This window comes from Moschus berezovskii, chromosome X (genome assembly GCF_049115385.1).
Source record: "Moschus berezovskii isolate FMDL1 chromosome X, NW_MosBer_1.0, whole genome shotgun sequence".
Lineage (NCBI taxonomy): Eukaryota > Metazoa > Chordata > Mammalia > Artiodactyla > Moschidae > Moschus > Moschus berezovskii.
The window spans coordinates 147887041-147913509 of record NC_142488.1 but is presented as its reverse complement, the minus strand read 5'-3'; the positions used below and the strand labels follow the sequence as shown (position 1 = coordinate 147913509).

Below are 26469 nucleotides of genomic sequence, written 5' to 3'. Positions count from 1 at the left end.
ACCCACTGACATCTCATAACTCATTACTGGACACTTCATTGCACTCCAGAGAGAAGAAATCCAGCTCCACCCACCAGAACACCGACACAAGCCTCCCTAACCAGGGAATGCTGACAAGCCACCCATCCAACTGCACCTACACCGAGGAAACTCCATGAAAAAGAGAACTCCACAAACTGCCAGAAGATGGAACGGCCACCCCAACCACATCAATATAAGCAAGATGAAGAGGCAGAGAAATACCCAGCAAGTAAAGGAACAGGATAAATGCCCACCAACCTAAACAAAAGACAGATAGGGAACCTACCTGATAAAGAATTCCACATAATGAGAGTGAAAATGATCCAAAATCTTGAATACAAATTAGAGTTACAGATAAATAACCTGGAGACGATCGAGAACATGCAAGAAAGGTTTAACAAGGATCTAGAAGAAATAAAAAAGAGTCAATGTACAATGAATAATGCAATAGATGAGATCAAAAACACTCTGGAGGGAACCAACAGTAGAATAACGGAGGCAGAAGATAGGATAAGTGAGTTAGAAAATACAATGGTAGAAATAAATGAAACAGAGAGGAAAAAAGAAAACAGAATTAAAAGAAATGAGGACAATCTCAGAGACCTTTGGGACAATGTTAAACACCCCAACATTCGAATCATAGGAGTCCCAGAAGAAGAAGACAAAAAGAAAGACCATGAGAAAATACTTGAGGAGATAATAGTCGAAAACTTCCCTAAAATGGGGAAAGAAATTATCGGGGTCCAGCCCCGATAAGGCCCAGGGTATCCTCGGGATGAACGGCGTCGGCGTCAGAGAGAGAGAGAGAAAGAGAGAGAGAGAGACAGGGGCTGATGATTCCTTGGTTTACGCTGGAAACCAATAAAACCCCAGCACGGGGCTTGCTCTGTTTACGTAGGCCGCAGGCGCCCTCTCGAATCACTTGAGGCACCCCACCAGGGCACCCCCTCGAGTGGGTCTTAGAAGCCCAGGCAGATAAGTAAACTCAGAGGGCCCAGTGCTCCAAGGATCTCAACCAGAAAAAGGAGAATAGAGAAAAGGATGGAAAAAGAGAAAGAACGACACGGGGAGACCAAGCTTCAGTGAGCAAGGCCCAAAACTTTATTTTCCAGTGCTGCTTTTATACCCTAAGTTATGCGCATAAGAAACAGAGAAAGGGAGGTATAGATTCACACCAAAATCACGTGGGGTCAGCAGTCTTGACCCTTATCAGGATCAGGGCTTATTTTTGTGTGATAAAAGTTTTAGGTGATTTACATCATCTTCTGGCCAGGGGGCCTGCTAACAGTTTTATGGCCCTCTCTCCTGACAATAGGTTAGTTAGCTAGAAAAAGGCTTATATTCTTTTAAGTTGATTTTCCTAAAGTCAGGTGCTATACACATGACAAGGTTACATTCCTATAAGGTACAGGTGTAGTGAGCTACAAGAAAGGAATTTATTAACTTAAGATCTGATGTGGTTAAATCAAAGGCTACTACTTATATTCTCTATATGTGATTAATATATTTCCAAGGATACAACAGATACAGGAAACTTTGCAGCAAGCATTGATTCAACAATGAAATCTCTTTTAGTACTATTCTAATGATTTTAACTTCTTCAACAGATTTCTGTATTTTAGAATATCAGACTTTCTGTCCTTGCATGGCTGGGAGGCTATAAACAGTCACACTCATAGTTGTAAGAGCCCGGACAAACTTGTCATGCAAGTTAGAAAGCTATCAGAGGGGCTTGGATTGGAACACTCCTATTAAGCCGAGGAGAACTTTTAAACTACAGTTCTGAATTAATGTTTTCAGAGAAAGGTGGTTGGGGGGAAACCCCTGTAAGTATTAGAGGACTTGGTAAGAGGCGTAAGATAGTAAAGCAGTCAGACTCCAGTTTTCTTTGGGGTAGATGCTCAGGTAAGTCCAGGGGGTTCCTCGAGCCCTGATTAGCCTTTGCCCGTCAGGCCTCTTCCCCAGTTGACCTTTGCCACAGGTAGGATTTCCCTCGCTGGCTCCCGGCAAGAAATAATCACGCAAGTCCAAGAAACCCAGAGAGTCCCAAACAGGATAAACCCAAGGCGATACACCCCAAGACACATATTAATCAAATTAACAAAGATCAAACACAAAGAACAAATATTAAAAGCAGCAAGGGAAAAGAACAAATAACACACAAGGGGATTCACATAAGGATAAGAGCTGATCTCTCAATAGAAACTTTTCAGGCCAGGAGGGAATGGCAGGGCATACTTAAAGTGTTGAAAGAAAATAACCTACAGCCCAGATTACTGTACCCAGCAAGGATTTCATTCAAATATGAAGGACAAATCAAAAGCTTTACAGATAAGCAAAAGCTGAGAGAATTCAGCATCACCAAACCAGCTCTCCAACAAATGCTAAAGGACCTTCTCTAGACAGGAAACACAGAAAGGGTGTATAAACTCGAACCCAAAACAATAAAGTAAATGGCAACGGGATCATACTTATCAATAATTACCTTAAATGTAAATGGTTTGAATGCCCCAACCAAAAGACAAAGACTGGCTGAATGGATACAAAAACAAGACCCCTATATGTGTTGTCTACAAGAGACCCACCTCAAAATGAGTGACACATACAGACTGAAAGTGAAGGGCTGGAAAAAGATATTCCACGCAAATAGAGACCAAAAGAAAGCAGGGGTAACAATACTCATATCAGATAAAATAGACTTTAAAACAAAGACTGTGAAAAGAGACAAAGAAGGACACTACATAATGATCAACGGTTCAATTGAAGAAGATATAACAATTATAAATATTATACACCCACATAGGAGCGCCGCAATATGTAAGACAATTACTAACAAGTATGAAAGGGAGATTAACAATAACACAATAATAGTGGGAGACTTTAATACCCCACTCACACCTATGGATAGATCAACTAAACAGAAAATTCACAAGGAAACACAAACGTTAAATGCTACAATAGATTGGTTAGACCTAACTTATATCTATATGACATTTCAACACAAAAGAATGAATTTCACCTTCTTCTCAAGCGCACACGGAACCTTCTCTAGGATAGATCACATCCTGGACCATAAATCTATCCTTAGTGAATTTAAAAAAACTGAAATCATTCCAAGCATCTTTTCTGACCACAATGCAGTAAGATTAGATCTCAATTACAGGAGAAAAACTATTAAAAATTCCAACTTATGGAGGCTGAACAACACACTGCTGAATAACCAACATATCACAGAATAAATCAAAACAGAAATCAAAATATGCATAGAAATGAATGAAAATGAAAACACAGCAACCCAAAACCTATGGGACTCTGTAAAAGCAGTTTTAAGGGGAGGGTTCATAGCAATGCAGGCATACATCAAGAAAAAAGAAAAAAGTCAACTAAATAAACTAACTCTACACCTAAAGCAACTAGAAGAGGAAGAAATGAACCTCAGGGTTAGTAGAAGGAAAAAATCTTAAAAATTAGGGCAGAAATAAATGCAAAAGAAACAAAAGAGACCATAGCAAAAATCAACAAAACAAAAAGCTGGTTCTTTGAGAGGATAAATAAAATTGACAAACCACTAGCCAGACTCATCAAGAAACAAAGGGAGAAAAACCAAATCAATAAAATTAGAAATGAAAATGGAGAGATCACAACAGACAACACAGAAATACAAAGGATCATAAGAGACTACTATCAGCAATTATATGCCAATAAAATGGACAACTTGGGAGAAATGGACAAATTCTTAGGAAAGCACAACTTTCCAAAATTGAACCAGGAAGAAATAGAAAATCTTAACAGACCCATCAAAAGCATAGAAATAGAAACCATAATCAGAAATCATCCATCAAACAAACGCCCAGGTCCAGAGGGCTTCACAGCTAAATTCTACCAAAAATTTAGAGAAGAGCTAACACGTATCCTACTCAAACTCTTCCAGAAAATTGCAGAGGAAGGTAAATTCCAAACTTATTCTATGAGGCCAGCATCACCCTAATATCAAAACTTGACAAAGATGCCACAAAAAAGAAAACTACAGGCCAATATCACTGATGAACATAGATGCAAAAATCCTTAACAAAATTCTAGCAATCAGAATCCAACAACACATTAAAAAGATCCTACATCATGACCAAGTGGCCTTTTCCCAGTCATGTAAGAATTCTTCAATATCGGCAAAGAAATCAGTGTAATACACCACATTAACAAACTTAAAGATAAAAACCATATAATTATCTCAACAGATGCAGAGAAAGCCTTTGACAAAATTCAACATCCATTTATGATAAAACCCCTCTAGAAGGCAGGAATAGAAGGAACATTCCTCAACATAATAAAAGCTATATATGACAAACCCACAGCAAACATTATCCTCAATGGTGAAAAATTGAAAGTGTTTCCCCTAAAGTCAGGAACAAGATAAGGGTGCCCATTCTCACCACTACTATTCAACATAGTTTGTGAAGTTTTGATCACAGCAATCAGACCAGAAAAAGACATAAAAGGAATCCAAATTGGAAAAGAAGTAGTAAAACTCTCCTGTTTGTAGATGACATGATCCTCTACACAGAAAACCCTAAAGACTCTACCAGAAAATTGCTAGAGCTAATTAATGAATATAGTAACGTTGGAGGATATAAAATAAACACTCAGAAATCCGTTGCATTCCTATACACTAATAATGAGAAAATAGAGAAATTAAGGTAACAATTCCATTCACCGTGCAACAAAAAGACTAAAATACTTAGGAATATATCTACCTAAAGAAACAGAAGACCTATATATAGAAAATTATAAAACACTGGTGAAAGAAATCAGAGAGTACACTAATAGATGGAGAAATATAACGTGTTCGTGGACTGGAAGAATAAATATTGTGAAAATGAGTATATTACCCAAAGTAATTTATAGATTCAGTGCAATCCCTATCAAGCTACCAACGGTATTTTTTGCAGAGCTAGAACAAATAATTTCACAATTTGTATGGAAATACAAAAAACCTCGAACAGCCAAAGCAATCTTGAGGAAGAAAAATGGAACTGGGGGAATCAACCTGCTGGACTTCAGGATCTACTACAAAGCCACAGTCATCAAGACAGTATGGTACTGGCATAAAGAAAGAAATAGAGATCAATGGAACAGAAAGCCCAGAGATAAATCCACGCACCTATGGACACCTTATCTTTGACAAAGGAGGCAACAATATTCAATGGAGAAAAGACAAGTGGTGCTGGGAAAACTGGTCAACCACTTGTAAAAGAATGAAACCAGAACACTTTCTAACACCATACACAAAAATAAACTCAAAATGGATTAAAGATCTAAACCTAAGACCAGAAACTATAAAACTCCTAGAGGAGAACATAGGCAAAACACTCTCTGACATAAATCACAGCAAGATCCTCCATGACCCACCTCCCAGAATATTGGAAATAAAAGCAAAAATAAACAAATGGGACCTAATTAAAATTAAAAGTTTCTGCACAGCAAAGGAAACTATAAGCAAGGTGAAAAGACAGCCTTCAGATTGGGAGAAAATAATAGCAAATGAAGCAACTGACAAAGAATTATTCTCAAAAATATACAAGCAACTCCTGCAGCTCAATTCCAGAAAAATAAATGACCCAATCAAAAAATGGGCCAAAGAACTAAACAGGCATTTCTCCAAAGAAGACATACAGATGGCTAACAAACACATGAAAAGATGCTCAACATCAATCATAATCAGAGAAATGCAAATCAAAACCACAATGAGATACCATTTCACGCCAGTCAGAATGGCTGCTATCCAAAAATCTATAAGCAATAAATGCTGGAGAGGGTGTGGTGAAAAGGGAACCCTCTTACACTGTTGGTGGGAATGCAAACTAGTCCAGCCACTATGGAGAACAGTGTGGAGATTCCTTAAAAAACTGGAACTGCCATACGACCCAGCAATCGCATTCCTGGGCATACACACCGAGGAAACCAGAATTGAAAGAGACACATGTACTCTAGTGTTCATCACAGCACAATTTATAATAGACCGGACATGGAAGCAACCTAGATGTCCATCTGCAGAGGAATGGATAAGAAAGCTGTGGTACATATACACAATGGAGTATTACTCAGCCAGTAAAAAGAATACATTTGAATCAGTTCCAATGAGGTGGATGAACTGAAGCCTATTATACAGAGTGAAGTAAGCCAGAAAGAAAAATACCAATACAGTATACTAATGCATAAATATGGAATTTAGAAAGATGGTAACGATAACCCTGTATACGAGACAGCAAAAAAGACACAGATGTATAGAACAGTCTTTTGGACTCTGTGGGAGAGGACGAGGCTGGGATGATTTGGGAGAATGGCATTGAAGCATGTATATTATCATATGTGAGACGAATCCCCAGTTCAGGTTCGATGCATAATACAGGATGCTCATGGCTGATGGAATGGGATGACCCAGAGCAACGATATGGGGAGGGAGGTGGGAGGGGTTTTAAGATGGGAAACATGTACACCCGGGGTAGATTCATGTCAATATATGGCAAAACCAATACAATATTGTAAAGTAATTAGCCTCCAATTAAAGTAAATAAATTAAAAAATAAAAAGAAAACAAAAGATTGCCAGGAGAAATATCAATAACTTCAGATATGCGGATGACACCACCCTTATGGCAGAAAGTGAAGAGGAAATAAAGAGCCTCTTGATGAAGGTGAATGAGGAGAGTGAAAAGCTGACAAAAACTGAGATCATGGCATCCGGCCCCATCACTTCATGGCAAGTAGAAGGGGAAAAAGCGGAAACCGTGTCAGATTTTATTTTCTTGGGCTCCAAAATCACTGCAGATGGTGACTGCAGCCATGAAATTAAAAGGTGACACCATGTGTCCAGGAAACTTGCTCCTTGGAAGAAAAGCTTTGACCAACCCAGACAGCATATTATAAAGCAGAGACATCACTTTCCTTACAAAAGTCCATATAGTCAAAGCTATGGTTTTTCCAGTGGTCATGTGTGAATGTGAGAGTTGGACCATAAACAAGGTTGAGAGCCGAAGAATTGATGCTTTCAAACTGTGGTGTTGGAGAAGAATCTTGAGAGTCCCTTGGACTGCAAGGAGATGAAACCAGTCAATCCTAAAAGAAATCAACCTTGAATATTCATTTGAAGCACTGATGCTGAAGCTCACCTGATATGAAGAGCCAACTCATCAGAAAAGACCCTGATGATGGGAAAGATTGAAAACAAAAGCAGAAGCAGCTGACAGAGGGTCACACGGTTGGATGGCATCACCCACTCAATGGACATGAGTTTCAGCAAGCTCCAGGAATTGGTGATGGACAGGGAAGCCTGGCGTGGAGCAGTCCATGGGGTTGCAAAGAGCCATACGTGACTGAGCGACTGAACTGAACGGTCTAGTGGTTTTCCCTACTTTCTTCAATTTAAGTCTGAATTTGGCAATAAGGAGTTCATGATCTGAGCCACAGTCAGCTCCTGGTCTTTTTGGAGCTTCTCCATCTTTGGTGCAAAGAATATAATCAATCTGATTTTGGTGTTGACCATCTGGTGATGTCCATGTGTAGAGTCTTCTCTTGTGTTGTTGGAAGAGGGTGTTTGCTATGACCAGTGCATTCTCATGGTAAAACTCTGTTAGCCTTTGCCTGGGTTCATTCTGTACTCCAAGGCCAAATTTGCCTGTTACTCCAGCTATCTCTTGACTTCCTACTTTTGCATTCCAGTCCCCTATAATGAAATGGACATCTTTCTTGGGTGTTAGTTCTAGAAGGTCTTGGAAGTCTTCATAGAACCGATCAACTTCAGCTTCTTCAGAATTATTGGTTGGGGCATAGACTTGGATTACCATGATATTGAACGGTTTGCCTTGGAAACGAACAGAGGTCATTCTGTCATTTTTGAGACTGCTTCCAAGTACTGCAGTTCACTCTTGTTGACTATGATGGCTACTCCATTTCTTCCAAGGGATTCTTGCCCACAGTAGTAGATATAATGGTCACCTGAGTTAAATTTACCCATTCCAGTCCATTGTAGTTAACTGATTCCTAAAATGTCAATGTTCACTCTTGCTGTATCCTGTTTGATCACTTCTAATCTGCCTTGATTCATGGACCTAACATTCCAGGTTCCTATGCAATATTGCTCTTTACAGTACTGAACTTTACTTCTATCACCAATCACATCTACAACTGGTTGTTGTTTTTGCTTTGGCTCCATCTCTTCATTCTTTCTGGAGTTAGTTCTCCACTGATCTCCAGTAGCATACTGGACACCTACCAACCTGGGGAGTTCATCTTTCAGTATCTTATATTTTTGCCTTTTCATACTGTTCATGGGGTTCTCAAGGCAAGAATACTCAAGTGGTTTGCCATTCCCTCTCCAGTGGACTGTTTTGTCAGAACTCTCTCCACCATGACCTGTCTGTCTTGGATGGCCCTACACGGAATGGCTCATAGTTTCAGTGAGTTAGACAAGGCTGTGGTCCATGGGATCAGATTGGTTAGTTTTCTGGAAAGAGATTAGGAGCATGTTTTATAGCCCGTTTCTCTCCCTATGCAAAATTCTCTGAGCCAGGGTTCTGGAACAGTGCATGGGGACACTGGCAAGCTTCTCTGAGTGATACTGCAGCTCTAGGACCTAAATGGTCAGGGCCAGGGTCAGTAGCCTGAGGTTTTTTCAGGCACAGAACCACCACTTCATGAGTGCAGGCAAGGTGATCAGGGACCTTGATCTCTATGCTCCACATCCAAGTTAGAGTCTCCTCCCATGTCTTGATTGCTCTTTCCTAGGACTTAGCCAAAGCAACAGGGAGCTGGAGGCAGGATAAGAAATGCTTAAGTCCTGTTTCTCGTGGGAAGAAAGCCCTCCAGCTAGGAGCTAGGGGTAGGTTGAACCCTGTGTTCTTGGCTGCACAAGTCTGGAGTGGAATCCCCTGTTAGTATTGAGCTAGGAGAAGGAAAGGAGGGAGGAGATCTGTCGCAGGGCCTAAGAGAGGGCTCTTGTCTAATGCCTGGAAATCAACTGTCTGAGGAGACACACATGCTGACAAAGCAAGAGACTTTATTAGGAAGCGGCACCTGGGCAGAGAACAGTAGGGTAGGGGAACCCAGGGGAACTGTTCTGCCACTTGGTTTGCAGTCTCAGGTTTATTAGTTTCTGGATTGTCTTTGGCCAGTTATTCTGTCTCAGGGTCCTTCCTGGTGGCACATATGTTGCTCAGCCAAGATGGATTCCAGTAAGGGTTCTGGGAGATGGTGGGACATGTGGCATCTCCTTTTGACCTTTTCCTGAACTCTTCTGGTTGGTGGTGGCTTGTTAGTTCCGTGTTCTTTACCACTACCTCCTGTCCTAAAACAACTCACACAAATGGTTATTATGGTGCCTGGCCAGAGTCGGTTCCAGTCAGTGTTCCGGTCAGTGTGTTTCCCCTAAGAGATCTCAATTCGAATACTAGAAATTCTTAGGGAATTTTCGTGGATTTTCTTGAGTATATGTTTGCTCCTCAGACTCTTCCCAGGGACTTTAATAATTCAAAGATAATTTTTATCATTTTCACAGGGGAGGGGGTGTCTACAGAACGCCTCACACTGTCAGGCTGGAAGTTGGTCAAAGTGTCATCTCTGAAAGAAGCTGAAGTTAAGGTAGGAGAGAGAAATTCGTGGGGAGGCTACAAACCTGCTGGTACCAATAAGCACTGTTCTGAATTTACTCGTTGTTTTAAGTGGCCTTTTGTCAGCTCTAACAAAGGAGCTTTGGTCTGGGCTTATCTCATACTTTCTCTGCCCCAGCTCCAGAACCAGCCATTTCTCTCAGAGGGGCCCTGGTTACATTTAGTGAGAACCAATATCTGGGTGCTCGATGTGCTCATAGCTACTGGGATATCATTTCTTCTAATCTGAATGTACAAAGCCAGGAAATACATGCATCTATATGTGCATACAGCCCTATATCTGTGTATATATAAATTTTTCCTTGGAAAAAACTTTCACATTAATACTTCCAATTTCAGTCCAAGACTGTAAGATTCATTTTATCCTTCCCCCTATTCATGTTTGTAAGTCATTTCTCTGACACTGACAAACCTGGCTTCCATTTCCATCAATATATTTACTTATTTGCTACATCATTTGGCCCCAAACAAGGCCCTCATCCCAGCCCTGCTTCCTCACATGGCATGTACTTTGACACTTCCGAGTACCCACCTCCTCTCCCCACATTCCTGTTTTACAAATTACAACTCAGATTATCAGGTTAGAAAAAGAATTTCAAATGGCCATAACTGTATCAATGTAAATAGCTTAGAAGGGACACATGCTGAAGGCTGGCCTGTGAAAATACTCAAATCGTGTTATTCTCCCCAGATTTTCTTTTTAATCACTCTTGTTTCACAAAGTACTTACCATACCTCCTCATTCCTTATTTAAAACTTACAACTCTTTATTTTCCAATAATTACAGATTAACAGGAAGGTGCAAAAGTAGTACAGGGGGTCCCAGTTTCCCCAGTGGTAAGATCTTACACATCGCTATAGTCCAATTTAAAAACCAACATATTGGCAATGGTACAATACTGCTGACTAGACTATCGACCTTATTTGGTTTCACCAGATTCTACATGCATTCATTTGTGGGTTTTTTTGTGTAGCTCTATATAGTTTTAGCACAGATACACATTCATGTAATCAACACCACAAGAAATAGAACTGTTTCATCAGCACAAAGGAACTGCTTGTGTTGTTACCCTTTATAATCACCCATATCTAATACCCCCTCCAGTCCCTATCCCTGGCAACCATTACTCAGTTCTTCATTTCTATTTTTTCATTTCAAGAATTTAGAATGTTATACAACTGCAGTCATACAGCAGGTGACCTGTTGAGACTGACGTTTTTCATTCATCATAATACACTTGAGGTTCATCCAAGTAGTGTATATCAATATTCTGTTTCTTTACATTGCAGAGTAGTATCCCATGGTGTGCATGGTTGGTTTAACTGCACACTCAACTGCAGGACATCTGGGTTGTTTCATTTGGGGCTATTACAAATGAAAGTGCTAATAACATCTGTATAGAAGTTTTTGTGCCAAAATAGGCTTTCATTTCTTTGGGATAAATGTCCAGAAAAACAATTGCTGGGTAATAAAGTACACGTATGTTTAACTTTCAATCCCTGGATCAGGAATATCTCCTGGAGAAGGGAATGGCAACCCACTCCAGTATTCCTGCCTGGAGAATCCCTATGGACAGAGGAGCCTGGCAGGCTACAGTCCATGGGGTCCAAAAAGTCAGACATGACTGAGCAGCTAATGCTTTCACTTTCATGTTTAACTTTATTAGAAGTTTCCAAACTCTTTTTTTTTCAGAGTGGCTTACCATTTTACATTCCATTCAGCAAGGTATGAGATCTCCAATTTGTATGCTCAACAGCATCTGCTATTTTCACTATTTTTAAAAAAGTTTTGGCCACACCCTGAGGCATGTGGGATCTTAGTTCCCCAACTAGGGATCAAACCCATGCCCCTGGCAGTGAAAGGTAGCATTTCAACCACTGAACTGCCAGGAAGTTCCCATTTTCATTATTATTTTCTGTAGCCATTCTGATAAGTACATAGTCATAATTCCTTGTGGTTTTAATTTGCATCCCCTTATTACTAATAAGATTCAACATTTTCTCCTATGCTTGCTTGCCATCTACATTCCCTCTTCAGTGCTATGTCTATTCATGTCTTCTGCCCATTTTCTAATTGTATTATTTTTTCCTCTTGACTTTATACAATATAGTCTGGATTCATCGCGATAAATGGTTTGCAAGTGATTTCTGTCAATAACATCTTCCTCTTAAATTGTTTGCAGAGCAGAAGTTTTTCCTTTTGATAAAGTCCAGTATATCAACTTTTTCCTTTTAGGACTGTGCTTTTGGGATGAAGGCCAAGAGCTTGTTGCCTAGCCCAAGATCCTAAAGATTTTTCTATGATTTTTTTCCCTAAAGGTTTTACAGTTTTACATCTTACACTTAACATCATGATACATTTTCAAATTTGTATACTGTGTACAGTTTAGGTCAAATTTCCTTTTCTTTGCCAACTGCACCAACATGATTTGTTGAAAAAGACTATCCTTCCTCCGTTGAATTGCTTCTGTACCTTTGTCAAAATTGGTTGGGTTGATCAATGCAGCTTTAAGTAAATCTTCAAGTCAGGTAATGTGAGTTTTCCCAATTTTTCTTCTTCAAAATGGATTTAGCCTAATTAATTTTATTCCTGGATATTTTCATCCTTCCTACAGGGAAAGAAAAGAATAGAGAAGAACTGTGGCTGTGGGAAATGAGGGAAAATACAACATTTAGACTACATATGCCCTAGGAAAGTTCATGACCTTTTCTGGGTTCTGCTCCTAAGAGATGAAGTCTGACATCCAAGTGATTATGGTACAGGTAGTTCTGGACTATACTTTGAAATTTGAAAAGCAATAATTTAGGGAGAAACAGGAAGAAAAAACAAAAACCAACCCTTTGTCACTGTTGTTGGGACTAGGACTTTCTTTGTCATCTTTCTAACTCCTTCAATTCCCACTATAATTTCTAGTATGAGGTAGGCTTGGCTCTTTTCTGAAGACACACTTATCATTTGTGGTTACACATGTTAAGAAGTATGCAACAGAACTTTTTGAAGTGTGATTTCTGTTACATCCTAAGTCCTAAATGTTTCTGGAAAAACACATTTATATTATACTAGAAGTTCTTAGGGTCTAGGATCTGCTCAGTAGGAATTTGCTTCAAAGTCAAATATGCCAGAACTCATGTTTTTGGTTATAAAGAGCACCCACATAGATTCAACCTTTCCTAGGTATCTCAGAATACCTATTTTAGAGATCAGGAAGGAAGACAGGAGATATATGCCTGTCAGTGGGGGCAAAAAGTATAGGTAGAGTCACTTCTTTCCACTGACCCTCATATACTTATTTACTTGTCCAATATAAGCATCCTAAGTACAAAATCAAACATGGAATACTCTTCTTCCTTTAGCTTATTCCAGGGGGAAATGACCATTTGAGATATACTCCCCAGATATTTTATTATATAATGTCCTTGCCAGTGTACCTTCCACAGTCTTTAAAAAGCTTTCATATTCTACTTAAATCACCCTGCATCTGCTCTGTGTAGGCCAGTTCCAGGTAGGAGGGTTCATTAAACCCTAATGAAACTTTCTGGAAGATGTCTTGTGTTTGTTTATTGCAGGCATAAGACACACCCATTGGGATATAAAAAGAGCTGCTCCCTCATCTTCCTATGCATCCGGTATGTGAAATTGCAGACCATGTTTAATACAAATTGGAAGAAAAGCATTTTACCCTGTTCTGTCTCCTGCTTTATTCTAGAGAAGAGAGTTCTTGCAGAAGCTCTTCCTTTTCTTGTTGCAGCTCCTGCACATGCTGTTGGTTTTGCTCCAGTCTGTCCTCCAACCACTGTAGTAGAGGTCCACTGACCGCTGACATCTGACTGCACAGATTCTTGGTAAACACTTCAACAGAAACAAAACACAAAGACAACATTCCACCATCAGCAGCCCCACACCAGGGAGTACAGGAAGAAGGGGAAGGAAGAGAACATAGAAAAAGTATAGTAGAAGAACTGGCAGACAGCTTTGAATGGGCAGACAGCTTTGAATGGGCAGCCAGGGGAAAGCAAGATAACTGAGCAGAGAAGATACCTATTCAGAGGCTACCCTGAACATCCCTGGACCCATAATCCAGACAGAAGCCTGCCTATGCAGAGAGCAGAAAGATAACCAGCTTTTCACTGTCATAGTGAAAGGGCTAAGACCTCCAAAAGGGTCTCTTTCCCCAACTTTCAAGACTTCCCCACACTAAACCATAATCTATGCTGTCACCATAGATTGTGGTGTGCTTAGTCGCTCAGTCGTGTATGACTCTTTGCAACTCCTTGGACTGTAGCTCACCAGGCTCCTCTGTTCATAGGGATTCTCCAGGCCAGAATAACCGGAGTGGGTAGCTATTCCCTCCTCCAGGGGATCTTCCCAACCTGGAGATCAAACCCCGGTTTCCCGTGTTGCAGGTGGATTCTTTACCTTCTGCACCACCAGGGAAGCCCCATTACTCTTGCCTGTTCTTGAATTTCATATAAATGGAACTATAAAGTATGTAACAGTTTACATGACACTTCTTTCACTTGGCATAATGGTTCTGAGATTCATCAAGGTTGTTCATGTGATGATTTGATGATTTAGTCACTAAGTCGTATCCAACTCTTGCCACCCCATGGACAGTAGTCTGCCAGGCTCCTCTGTCCATGGGATTCTCCAGGCAAGAATACTGGAGTGGGCTGTCATTTCCTTCTCCATCATGTATCAGTAGTTTGTTCTTTTCATTTCTGAGCAATACTTTGTTGTATGGATGGATCACGCTTTGTTGATCCATTCGCCCACTGACAGACGGCTGGGTGTTTCCACTTTTTCGCTATTGCAAATAATGTCGCTGCAAATATTCTAGTCTTCCTTTGGGCAGCATGTATAGTATTCAGTTGTCCTCAGGGTTCAACAGAAAAGTTGGGGGGGGGCAGGCTTAGCGAGTGGCAAAGCTTATGGGAAAGAAAACTCCAGGGTAATTTGTACTCACCAATTCAGTTACTTCAGCTAAATTTGCTTCAGTCATGTGAGTATTTTACTGCTTATACTTTAGGGAAAAAATCTTACCTGAGCCATTATGGATCTTGGTTACTGAGTCCAGATGTGTAAGGCTAAAGGGATAGGATAAAATAGATTAGTAGCAGAGCATCAATTCACCTAATCTGGCTGGCACCAGTCTGCTGCCAGAATGGATAAATATGGATTATTTAACTTTCCATTCTTGTTAAATTTTTCATGATTGGGGGGATGTACTTTCATTCCAAACATTGAAATAATTCAAAGAAATAATCTGGAAATTACTGTCTCTCACTGAAGGCATCACATAGTACACGGGGTTAACTTAGATGTTAATTTTTTTAGCAACTAAAAAATTATCTTTGTCCCAGGAGGATGCAAAGTGCATCAGGAGAGAAACAAGTGGTAAAGAGACTGTTATACAGGGTGAGAAACCTGATGACTGCAAACTACCATAAAGCTTTTTCATAAGAGAGCAAAAAAGCAAAGGGGGCTCGCAGGTTGAGCTGCCAAAGATGACAGGATGGGAGGGAATGGGGACCAGGCCCTGAGAAGTAGGAAGGAAGATAAGCAGCGAGGGTCTCTACCTGTGGATCCTCCTATATGCATCTTGTTCTTCTTGGCACAGGATCTTGGGCAGCTCAACTGCTGACTCAAGGCATACTTTCCCAATGGTTACGTGAGGTACAATATGAATTGGGATTTCAATTCTCTCATACCTGGAAGACAACCAGGTCGGGTCATGTCAGTTTTTGTTTCCAGCTTTATTGAGGTATCTTGAAGGCAGGAGAAAGGAACGACAGAGGATGAGATGGTTGGATGGCAGCACGAACTCAATGTACATGAGTTTGAGTAAACTCTGGGAATTGGTGATGGGCCTGGCGTGCTGAAGTCCATGGGGTCACAAACAGTCAGACATGACTGAGGGACTGAGCTGAACTGATGCAAAGAGCTGATTCACTGGAAAAGACCCTGATGCTGGGAAAGATTGAAGGCGGGAGGAAAAGGGGATGACAGAGGCTGAGATGGTTGGATGGCATCACCAACTCGATGGACGTGAGTTTGAGTAAACTCCGGGAGTTGGTGATGGACAGGGAGGCCTGGTGAGCTGCAGTTCATGGGGTTGCAAAGAGTCAGACATGACTGAGCTACTGAACAGAACTGAACTTATTGAGGTATAATTGACAAACTATATAAGAAAAGAAAGAAAGTGAACTCACTCAGTTGTGTCTGACTCTTTGCGACCCAATGGACTATAGCCCACCAGGCTCCTCCATCCTTGGAATTTTCTAGGCAAGAGTACTGGGGTGGGTTGCCATTTCCTTCTCCAGGGGATCTTCCTGACCCAGGGATCGAACCTGGGTCTCCTGCATTGCGGGCAGCACTTTATGGTCTGAACCAGCAGACAAATTATATATATATATATACATATATATATATACACACATATAAAATTCTTATTTGTATTATATACCTATATTTCTTAAGGTATACAAATTGACTATATATATATATATATACACACACACATTGTGAAACGATCAACACACTCAAGCATATTAACTTATCTATCAGTTCACATAATTACCATTTTTGTGCTGATTTAACATTTAAGATCTCCCTTAACAAATTTCAAGTAGATACTCACCATGTTGACATTAGATCTCCCGAACTCGTACCCTTAATTTCCTCATTTCCCCCTCTACCAACCCCTGCCATCACCATTCTCCTCTCTGGGTCTAGTAGTTTGACGGGTTTAGATTCCACATGTAAGTAAGAGCGTTGTTTTTGTTCTTTGCTCAGCTGTGTCCAGCTCTTTGTGACCCCATGGACTGTAGCACGCCAGGCTTCCCTGTCCTTCACTATCTCCCCGAGTTTGCTCAAACTCACCCTCTGTCGTCCCCTTCTCCTCCCACCTTCAATCTTTCCCAGCATCAGGGTCTTATCCAATGAATTGGCTCTTCAAATCAGGTGGCCAAACTATTAGAGCTTCAGCTTCAGCATCAGTCCTTCCAGGGAATATTCAGGGTACACTGTCTTTAGGATTGACTGGTTTCATCTCCTTGCTGTCCAAGGGACTCTCGAGAGTCTTTTCCAGCACCACAATTTGAAAGCATATATTCTCTGGTGTTCAGCCTTCTTTATGGCCCAACTCTCACATCTGTACATGACTAATGGTAAAACTATAGCTTTGACTATACGGATCTTTGTCAGCAAAGTGATGTCTGCTTTTTAATATGCTGTCTAGGTTTGTCATAGCTTTCCTTCCAAGGAGCAAGAGGTCTTTTAATGTCATGGCTGCAGTCACCATCTGCAGTAATTTTGGAGCCCATAAAACAAAATCTGTCACTGTTTCTACTTTTATCCTTTCTATTTGTCATGAAGTGATGGGACTGGATGCCATGATCTTCGTTTTTGGAAAGTTGAGTCTTAAGCCAGCTTTTCCACTATACTCTTTATCCCTTGCCAAGAGGCTCTTTAGTTCCTCTTCATTTTCTGCCATTAGAGTAGTATCATCTTGTTGATGGGCTTCCCCGATGGCTCAGCAGGTTAAGAATCCGTCTGCAACGCAGGAGACACAGGTTCAATCCCTGGGTCAGGAAGATCCCCTGGAGAAGGAAATGGCAACCCACTCCAGTATTCTTGCCTGGAAAAGCCAATAGACAGTGGAGCCTGACTGGCTACAGTCCAAAGGGTTGCAAAGAGTCGAACATGACTAAGCACATAGGCATCTTGTTGATATTTTCACGGCAATCTTGATTTCATCTTGTATTTCATCCAGCCTGGCAAGAGAGGGCATGCACTGCAATATTTGTCTTTCTTGGACTTATTTCACTCAGCATAATGTGGTCGAGGTTCATCCATGTTGTTGAAAATGGTATGTATATACACATATGTAGACATATACAACATTTTCTTTATCCATTTGTCCACTGACATACATTTAGGTTGTTTACATTCCTTGACTACTGTGAGTAATGCTGTGATGAACATGGGACCCCAGGTATTATTTTGAGACCCTGATTTCACTTCCTTTGGATATACACCAAGAAGTTGGTAAGTTTTTAATGATGAGTTGTCATAATTGGAAGTTTTCTATAGTTTTAATAGAAATTTTTGGACACGGTATGCTTCAAACATTAAACTTTCCTGTAACTCATTTAGTAACTCCAAAGGGGATATGGTTCAAACTGAGTTCATGTGGGGAGCAATTTGGAAGTACATTTGCAGAGCCAGTATTCTCATAGAAAATAAAGTCCTTACACTCATTCCCCAGACAAGGGAAATAGCTTATTAATACTGTTTTCAGAAAGTTGCCACTGAGGTGGAACACAAAGCCCTGGGGGAAGAGGAACTGGAGACTCTTCAATGGCTCTATCAGCTTTGTTACATGGAAGGGATTACTTATATAAATAGTCACTTGTTCTAATTCAGTGTTCACCTGATTTCCCATTTTCTCCCCTGAAAGGAAATAGGTACCTAATACACAAATATTTACATTTTCATGCTAGAGTAGGCTTGTTACTCCAAGGCCAACGAATCTACCTCTAAATACTTCTCACCCTGAATACACCTTATCTCCACCTAACAGTGGGTTCAATGGAGCATCCAAAGTTGAGGGTCCCTGGCACTCTGTGACTTCATTGGCCCAGGGTGGTACCTCAAGCACCCAGCAGAATGTGTCTGGCCCCCTTACCACTTCTCTTCAAAATAACATTAGATCTCTGAGCCAGAGCAATTTTGCAAGAACAAATAAAGGTATCCAAACTGGAAAGAATGAAGTCAAACTCTCTCTGTTTACAGAAGCCTTAATCTTATATGTAGAAAACCCTTAATACTCCCCCATCACTTTGCCCCCCAAAACCTATTATGGCCCCACATCTGAAAGCTCTAGATGGGAAACCATTCCTGGCCACAGGCACATTCTTGTGGCTTGAAGAGATTCTTGGCTTCTGGCAGCCTAACTCCTGTCTCTGTCTCCATCTTATGTGGCCTCCAATATCTGTGCATTTGGGAGGTGATTAGGCCATGAGGTTGGAGCCCTCATGAATGGGGTCAATTAGCATGTTTATAAAAGAGGGTATCTTTCAATAATCTCTCTTCTGCTCTTTGGATCTTTGATCCTTTCACCAATACCACCTGTCTTGATTATTATAGCTTAATAGCAGCTCAGTATCTGGGAATGTGATTCCTCCAAATTTATACACGTTTCACCAGATCTTTTTGGCTATTAAGGTTCTTTTGCCCTTTCATAAAATTTTAGAATAGTAGGTCTGATCTAAAAAAAAAATTTTTTTTTTTACTTTGAAAGTTTTATTGGCTCATAAGACCTTTGCATATAAAAGAAATACCCAAAACACTATGCAGTATTAAACCACAATTACATTTTTTTCTGCTGGGAATTTGATTGCTGTTAAGTCTATAGCTTTGGAGAGAATTGATATGTTTGCTGCTCTGACTCTTCTAACTGATGAACATAGTATATCTCTCTACTTATTTACATTTTTTATTTTATTCATGAGTTTTGAATTATTCAACATACAAATCCTGTATGTGTTCCTTCTATAGCACACAACATGACTATCTATATGAGTTTAGCAGGGTCATAAAGTACAAGATTAACACAGACACAGATCAATTTCTATACACTAGCAACGAACATCTGTACATGGATGTTTTTAAAAATGTCATTCAAAATATCTCTCCACAAAATGAAGTATATATAGGTTGTTTCCATGTCTTTTTTGTTGTTCAGTCACTCAGTCATGCCCGATTCTTTGCGACCCCCTGGACTGCAGCATACCAGGCTTGCCTGTCCTTCTCTGTCTCCCAGTTTCCTCAAATTCATGTCCATCGAGTCGATGATGCCATCCAACCATCTCATCCTCTGTCACCGTCATCTCCTCCTGCCCTCAATCTTTCCCAGCACGAGGGTCTTTTCCAATGAGTTGGCTCTTCGCATCAGGTGGCCAAAGTATTACAGCTTCAACTTCAGTCCTTCCAATGAATATTCAGGATTGATTTCCTTTAGGATTGATTTGTTTGACCTCCTTGCTGTTCAAGGGACTCTCAAGAGTCTTCTCCAACAACACAGTTTAAAAACAGCCATTTGTCAGCACTCAGACTTCTTTAAGGTCCAAATCTCACATCTATACATGACTACTGGAAAAAACATACCTTTGACTAAACGGACCTCTATCGACAAAGTGATGTCTCTGCTTTTTAATAAGCTGTCTAGGTATATAATTGCTTTTCTTTCAACGAACACCCATCTTGTAATTTAATGGCTGCAGTCACCATCTGCAGTGATTTTGGAGTCCAAGAAAATGAAGTCTGTCTCATTGTTTCCATTTTTTCTCCCAACAATTTCCCATGAAGTATGGCACTGGATGCCATGATCTTAGTTTTCTGAATGTTGAGTTTTAACCTAGATTTTTAACTCTCCTCTTTCACCTTCATCTTGAGGCTCTTTAGTTCCTCTTCACTTTTTGCCATTAGAATGGTGTTATCTGCATATCTGAGGTTATTGATATTTCTCCTGGCAATCCTGATTCCAGCTTGTGCTTCTTCCAGCCCAGCGTTCCTCATGATGTACTCTGCATATAAGTTAAATAACCAGGGTGACAATATACAGCCTTGACTTACTCCTTTCCCAATTTGGAACCAGTCTATTGTTCCATGTCTGGTTCTAACTGTTGCTTCTTGACCTGTATACTGGTTTCTCAAGAAACGAGCAAGGTAGTCTGGTATTCCCATGTCTCTAAGGATTTTCCACAGTTTGTTGTGATCCAGACAGTCCAAGTCTTTCATGTAGTCAATGAACCAGAGTAGATGCTTTTTTGGAATTCCCTTGCTTTTTCTATGATCCAATGGATATTGGAAATTTGATCCCTGGTTCCTCTGCCTTTTCTAAATCCAGCTTGAACATCTCGAAGTTCTCAGTTAATATGCTGTTCAAGCCTAGCTTGAAGGATTTTGAGCATGACCTTGCTAGCATCTGAAATGAGTGCAATTGTGTGGTAGTTTGAACATTCTCTGGCATTGCCCTTCTTTGGGATTGGAATGAAAACTAACCCTTTCCAGTCCTCTGGCCACTACTGAGTGTTCCAAATTTGCTGGCATATTGAATGCAGCAGTTTAACAGCATCATCTTTTAGAATTTGAAACAGCTCAACTGGAATTCCATCACCTCCACTCGCTTTGTTCCTAGTGATGCTTCCTAAGGCCCACTGTCTTCACATTCCAGGATGTCTGGCTCTAGGTGAGTGATCACACCATCATGGTTATCTGGGTCATTAAGATCTTTTTTGTACATTTCTTCTGTGTATTCTTGCCACCTTTTCTTAATCTCTTCTGCTTCTATTAGGTCCTTGCCGTTTCTGTCCCTTATTGTGCCCATCTTTGCATGAAATGTTCCCTTGGAATCTCTAATTTTCTTGAATTGATCTCTAGTCTTTCCCATTTTATTGTTTTCCTCTATTTCTTTGCAGTGATCACTGAGGATGGCGTTCTTATCTTTCCTTGCTATTCTTTGGAAATCTGCATTTAGATGGTATATATTTCCTTTTCTCTTTTGCCTCTCTTCTTTTCTCAGGTATTTGTAAGGCCTCCTCAGACAACCATTTTGCCTTGTTGCGTTTCTTTTTCTTTGGGATGGTTTTGATCACGGCCTCTTTTACAGTGTTACAAACCTCTGTCCATAGTTCTTCAGGCACTCTGCCACGTCTAATCCCTTTAATCTATTTTTCAGTTCCACTGCATAATCATAAGGGATTTGATTTAGGTTATACCTGAATGGCCTAGTGATTTTTCCTACTTTCTTCAATTTAAGTCTGAATTTTGCAATAAGGAACTCATGATCTGAGCCACAGTCTTGGCTATTTTGAATAATGCTGTAATGAACGTCAATGTGCAAATATCTCTTTGAGATTCTGTTTTCAATGCTGTTGGATATACACAAGTGACATTGCTGGTCATATGGCAATTTTTTTTTGAGGACCTTCTGTATTCTTTTCCATACTGACTACACCATTTTACATTCCCACCAACAGAGCACAACGGTTTCAACTTCTTCACGTCCTCACCACACATCTGTTCTTTGCTGTGTTTTTGGTAATGGCCATCCTAGTGCATGTGAAGTAATGTCTCACAGTGGTTTTGATTTGCATTTTTTAATGATCAGTGATGTTGAGCATTTTCTCAGGTTTGTTGGCCATTTGTATATCTCCTTTGGAGAAATGTTTACTTAAGTCCTTTGCCCATGTTTAAGTTATTTTGTCATTCAGTTGTAGGAATTCTCTATATATTCTGGATATTAACCTTTTATCAGATATAGGATTTGAAAATATTTTTTCCCATTCTGTAGGTTGCCTTTTCAATTATTTCCTTTGATGATCAAAAGCTTTTAAGGTTAATGTAGTGCGTTCGTCTGTTTTTCCTTTTGTTACCTGTGCTTTTGGTGTAATATCTAAGAGTGAAAGTGAAGTCCCTCAGTCATGCCCAACTCTTTGCGATGCCAGGGACTGTAGGCTACCAAGCTCCTCCATCCGTGGGATTTTCCAGGCAAGAATACTGAAGTGGGTTGCCATTTCCTTCTCCAGGAGATCTTCCCGACCCAGGGATTGAACCCAGGTCTCCCACATTGTAGGCAGACACTTTACCATCTGAGCCACCAGGGAAGTCCCCTAATAGAAGTCACTGCCAAATTAGATTTCATGAGCTTCCCCATTTTCTTCTGGGACTTTTATAGTTTTCGGTCTTACATTTCTGTTTTTATTCCATTTGAGTTAATTTTTGCATACTGTATAAGGTAGGGACCCAACTTGATTCTTTTGTATGCAACTCTCCAGTTGTCCTAGCGTCATTTATTGAAGAGAATGTCCTTTTCCCATCCTGTTCTTTTTTTAATTAACATTCTCTTTGTAAATTTATTTGTTTTTGGTTGCTGCACGTAGGCTTTTCTCTAGCTGTGTTGAGCGAGGGCTAATCTTTGTTTTTGTGGTGTGCAGGCTTCTCAGTGGAGTGGCTTCTCTTATTGTCAAGCACATACTCCAGGTGTGAGGGGCTTTAGTAGTTGTGGCATATGGGCTCAGCTGCTCTGAACCATGTGGAATCTTCCCAGACCAAGGATCGAACCCATGTCACCTGCATTGGCAGGTGGATTCTTATCCACACAAGGGAAGTCCATCACATCAAGTATTCTTGGAACCTTGGTCAAAGATCATTTGACCACATATGTGACAGTTTAATTTGGGACTTATTATTCTGTTCCTTTGATCTTTATGTCCGTTTTTATGCTGGTACAACACTGTTTTGATTCTTGGGACTTTTTATTAAGTTTTGAAATGTTGAAGTGTGAGATTTCAAACTTCATTCTTTTTAAAAATTGTTTTGGCCATTCAGGGTCCCTGGAGATTCCATATAATTTTAGGATCAGTTTTTTAATTTCTGTAAACAAACAAAAGCCAGCGCTGCTGGGATTGATAGTTATTGCACTAATTCTGTGAATCACTTTGAGTAGTATTTACATCTTAACAATATTAACACATTATTTACCTGGGGATTTTTGCAGAAACTAATGCCTGTTGCTGATGATTTGTTATGTAAATGAATATTGAAACACTCCAGTCAATAATGTTTGGGTAACAAAAGATGTACTGATACATATCTGGTCAATAATGTGTCAACTTATTCAGTTCATGTACATGGGATGTCTATTTATTTGTGTCTTCTTTACTTTTCTTCAGCAGCACTTTGTAGTCTGCATTGTACAAGTCTTTCACATTTTGGTTAGGTTTATTCCTAAGTATTTTATTCATTCTGATGCTATTGTAAATGGATTGTCTTCTTAATTTACTTTTTGAATTGTTCAGTGTTAGTGTATACAAACAAAACAGATGTTTTTGTATTGATTTAATATCCTGCAACTTTGTTGAATTTATTACTTTTTATAATTTTTTAGTGGTGTCTTTGAGGCTTTCTACATATAAGATTATGTCATCTGTCAACAGAGATAATTTTACTTCCTCCTTTGCAATTTGGATGCTGATTATTTCCTTTTCTTGCCTAGTGCTCTGACTAGGACTTCCAGTTTCATGTTAAATGCCTGTTTTTAAATTGAGTTGCTTGTCTTCTAATTGTTTAAGAGTTCTTTACATATTCTAGATGCTATAACATCATCAAATATATGATTTACATGTATTCTCTCCTGTTCTGTGTGGGCTTTTTCACTTTCTTGATAATGTCCTTCAGTGTACCAAATTTTAAACTTTTTACCAAGTTTATCTTTTTTAAAAGTATTACTTGTGCATTTGGTGACATATTTAAGTAACCATTGCCATGTCCAAAGTCACAAAGATTTAAATCTATGCGTTTTATACTTTTAGCTTCACTATATGGGTCTTTGACACATTTTAGGTTAACTTTTGTATACTGGGTGTGGCAGGACGTCGGCATCTTAGTTGTAAATGAGTATGTTCCAAATGTTCTTTTAATTACCCTTGCTAGATTTTGATGTAAGGGTTATATTGACTGCATACAAAGTCTTTCCATATCTCAATTTTCTGAAACAGTGTGGATAAGACTGTTATTGTTATTTTCTTTAAACATTTGATAGACTATAACATGTTAGCAATCTTAGCATCACAGTTCAAGAGCATCAATTATTTAGCCCTCAGCTTTGTTTATGGTCCAACTCTCTTAATCATACATGACTACTGGAAAAACCATAAATTTGACTATATAGACCTTTGTCAGCAAAGTGATATCTCAGATTTTTAATATGCTGTCTCGTTTTGTCATAGGTTTCTTTCCAAGAAGCAAACATCTTTTAATTTCATGGCTGCAGTCACTGTCCGCAGTGCTTCTGGAGCTCGAGAAAATAAAATCTGTTACTGCTTCCACTTTTCCCTCTTCTATTTGCCATGAAGTGATGGGGCCAGATGCCATTATCTTAGTTTTTTGAATGTTGAGTTTTCGGCCAGCTTTTTTACTCTCCTCTTTCACTTTCATCAAGAGGCTCTTTAGTTCCTCTTCACTTTCTGCCATAAGGGTGGTGTCATCTGCATATCTGAGGTTCTTGATATTTCTCCTGGCAATCTTGATTCCAACTTGAGCTTCATCCAGCCCGGCATTTTGCATAATGTATTCTGCATATGCTGATTTTCTGTATTTTGTTAGCTTTGGAAAGTTGTGCTTTTCTAGCAATGAATCCATTTATAGTCTTCATAATATATTCTTATCCTTTCAAAATATGTAAGATTACAAGTGATTTTCCCTTTTTCATTCTCTACATTTGTAAGTTTATGCTCTGTACTTTTTCCTTGATTGGTCTTCCTGGGGGCTTATTAATTTGATTGCTCTCTTTGAAAGAACCAAAGAGCTGTAAATGTCCCTCTACGTACCCATTTAGTTGCATCCCAAATTTTACTTTTTTACAAAAATGATCGTTCAGCTCAAAATATTTTCTAATTTCCCTTGTGATTTATTCTTTGATTCATAGGGTATTTGTAAATATACTATTAAACCTCAGAATATTGGATGACTTCACACACAAGATGAAATAAACACATACTATCCTTATCTTTTTTCGCTTTGGCTCCATCCCTTCATTCTTTCTGGAGTTATTTCTCCACTGATCTCCAGTAGCATACTGGGAAGCTACCGACCTGGGGAATTCCTCATTCAGTATCCTGTCATTTTGCCTTTTGATACTGTTCATGGGGTTCTCAAGGCAAGTATACTGAAGTGGTTTGCCATTCCCTTCTCCAGTGGACCACATTCTGTCAGACCTCTCCACCATGACCCGTCCGTGTTGGGTGGCCCCACACGGCATGGCTTAGTTTCATTGAGTTAAACAGGGCTGTGGTCCATATGATCAGATCAACTAGAGCCAAAGCGAAACAAATACCCAGTTGTGGATGTGACTGGTGATAGAAGCAAGGTCCGATGCTGTAAAGAGCAATATTGCATACGAACCTGGAATGTTAGGTCCATGAATCAAGGCAAATTGGAAGTGGTCAAACAGGGGATGACAAGAGTGAACATCGACATTTAGGAATCAGTGAGCTAAAATGGACTGGAATGGGTGAATTTAACTCAGATGACCATTATATCTACTATTGTAGGCAGGAATCCCTTAGAAGAAATGGAGTAGCCATCATGGTCAACAAAAGAGTCCAAAATGCAGTACTTGGAAGAAATCTTAAAAACGACAGAATGATTTCTGTTCGTTTCCAAGGCAAACCATTCAATATTACAGTAATAAAAGTCTATGCGCCAACGAGTAATACTGAAGAAGCCGAAGTTGAACGGTTCTATGAAGACCTACAAGACCTTTTAAACTAACATCCAAAAAAGATGTCCTTTTCATTATAGGGGACTGGAATGCAAAAGTAGGAAGTCAAGAAACACCTGGAGTAACAGGCAAATTTGTCCTTGGAGCACGAAATGAAGCAGGGCAAAGGCTAATAGGCTTTTGCCAAGAGAATGCAAGGGTCATAGCAAACACCCTCTTCCAACAACACAAGAGAAGACTCTACACTTGGACATCACCAGATGGTCAACACCGAAATCAGATTGATTATATTCTTTGCAGCCAAAGATGGAGAAGCTCTATACAGTTAGCAAAAACAAGACCAGGAGCTGACTGTGGCTCGTATCATGAACTCCTTATTGCGAAATTCAGACTGAAATTGAAGAAAGTAGGGCAAACCACTAGACCATTCAGATATGACCTAGATCAAATCCCTTATGATTATACAGTGGAAGTGAGAAATAGATTTAAGGGACTAGATCT

At 39.8% G+C, this 26469-nt stretch overlaps 1 protein-coding gene across 3 annotated transcripts in view; it reads right to left on the bottom strand.

Annotated features, from left to right (window-relative positions):
- Window positions 1-5798: 5798 nt before the first annotated feature.
- Window positions 5799-26469, bottom strand: part of BRCC3 (BRCA1/BRCA2-containing complex subunit 3) — an 86096-nt gene continuing 65425 nt past the window's right edge. For 2 of the 3 annotated variants that reach the window (XM_055437952.2, XM_055437951.2), the window contains 4 exons: window positions 15260-15391; window positions 14724-14767; window positions 13363-13532; window positions 5800-12291 (listed from right to left, as the gene is read on the bottom strand). In XM_055437952.2, coding sequence (XP_055293927.1) covers window positions 13381-13532; window positions 14724-14767; window positions 15260-15391 — 328 coding nt within the window. In that variant the 3' untranslated portion in view covers window positions 5800-12291; window positions 13363-13380. Of the gene's footprint in view, window positions 12292-13362; window positions 13533-14723; window positions 14768-15259; window positions 15392-26469 lie in introns of all 3 variants that reach the window. The other variant, XM_055437950.2, reaches the window with a different exon arrangement.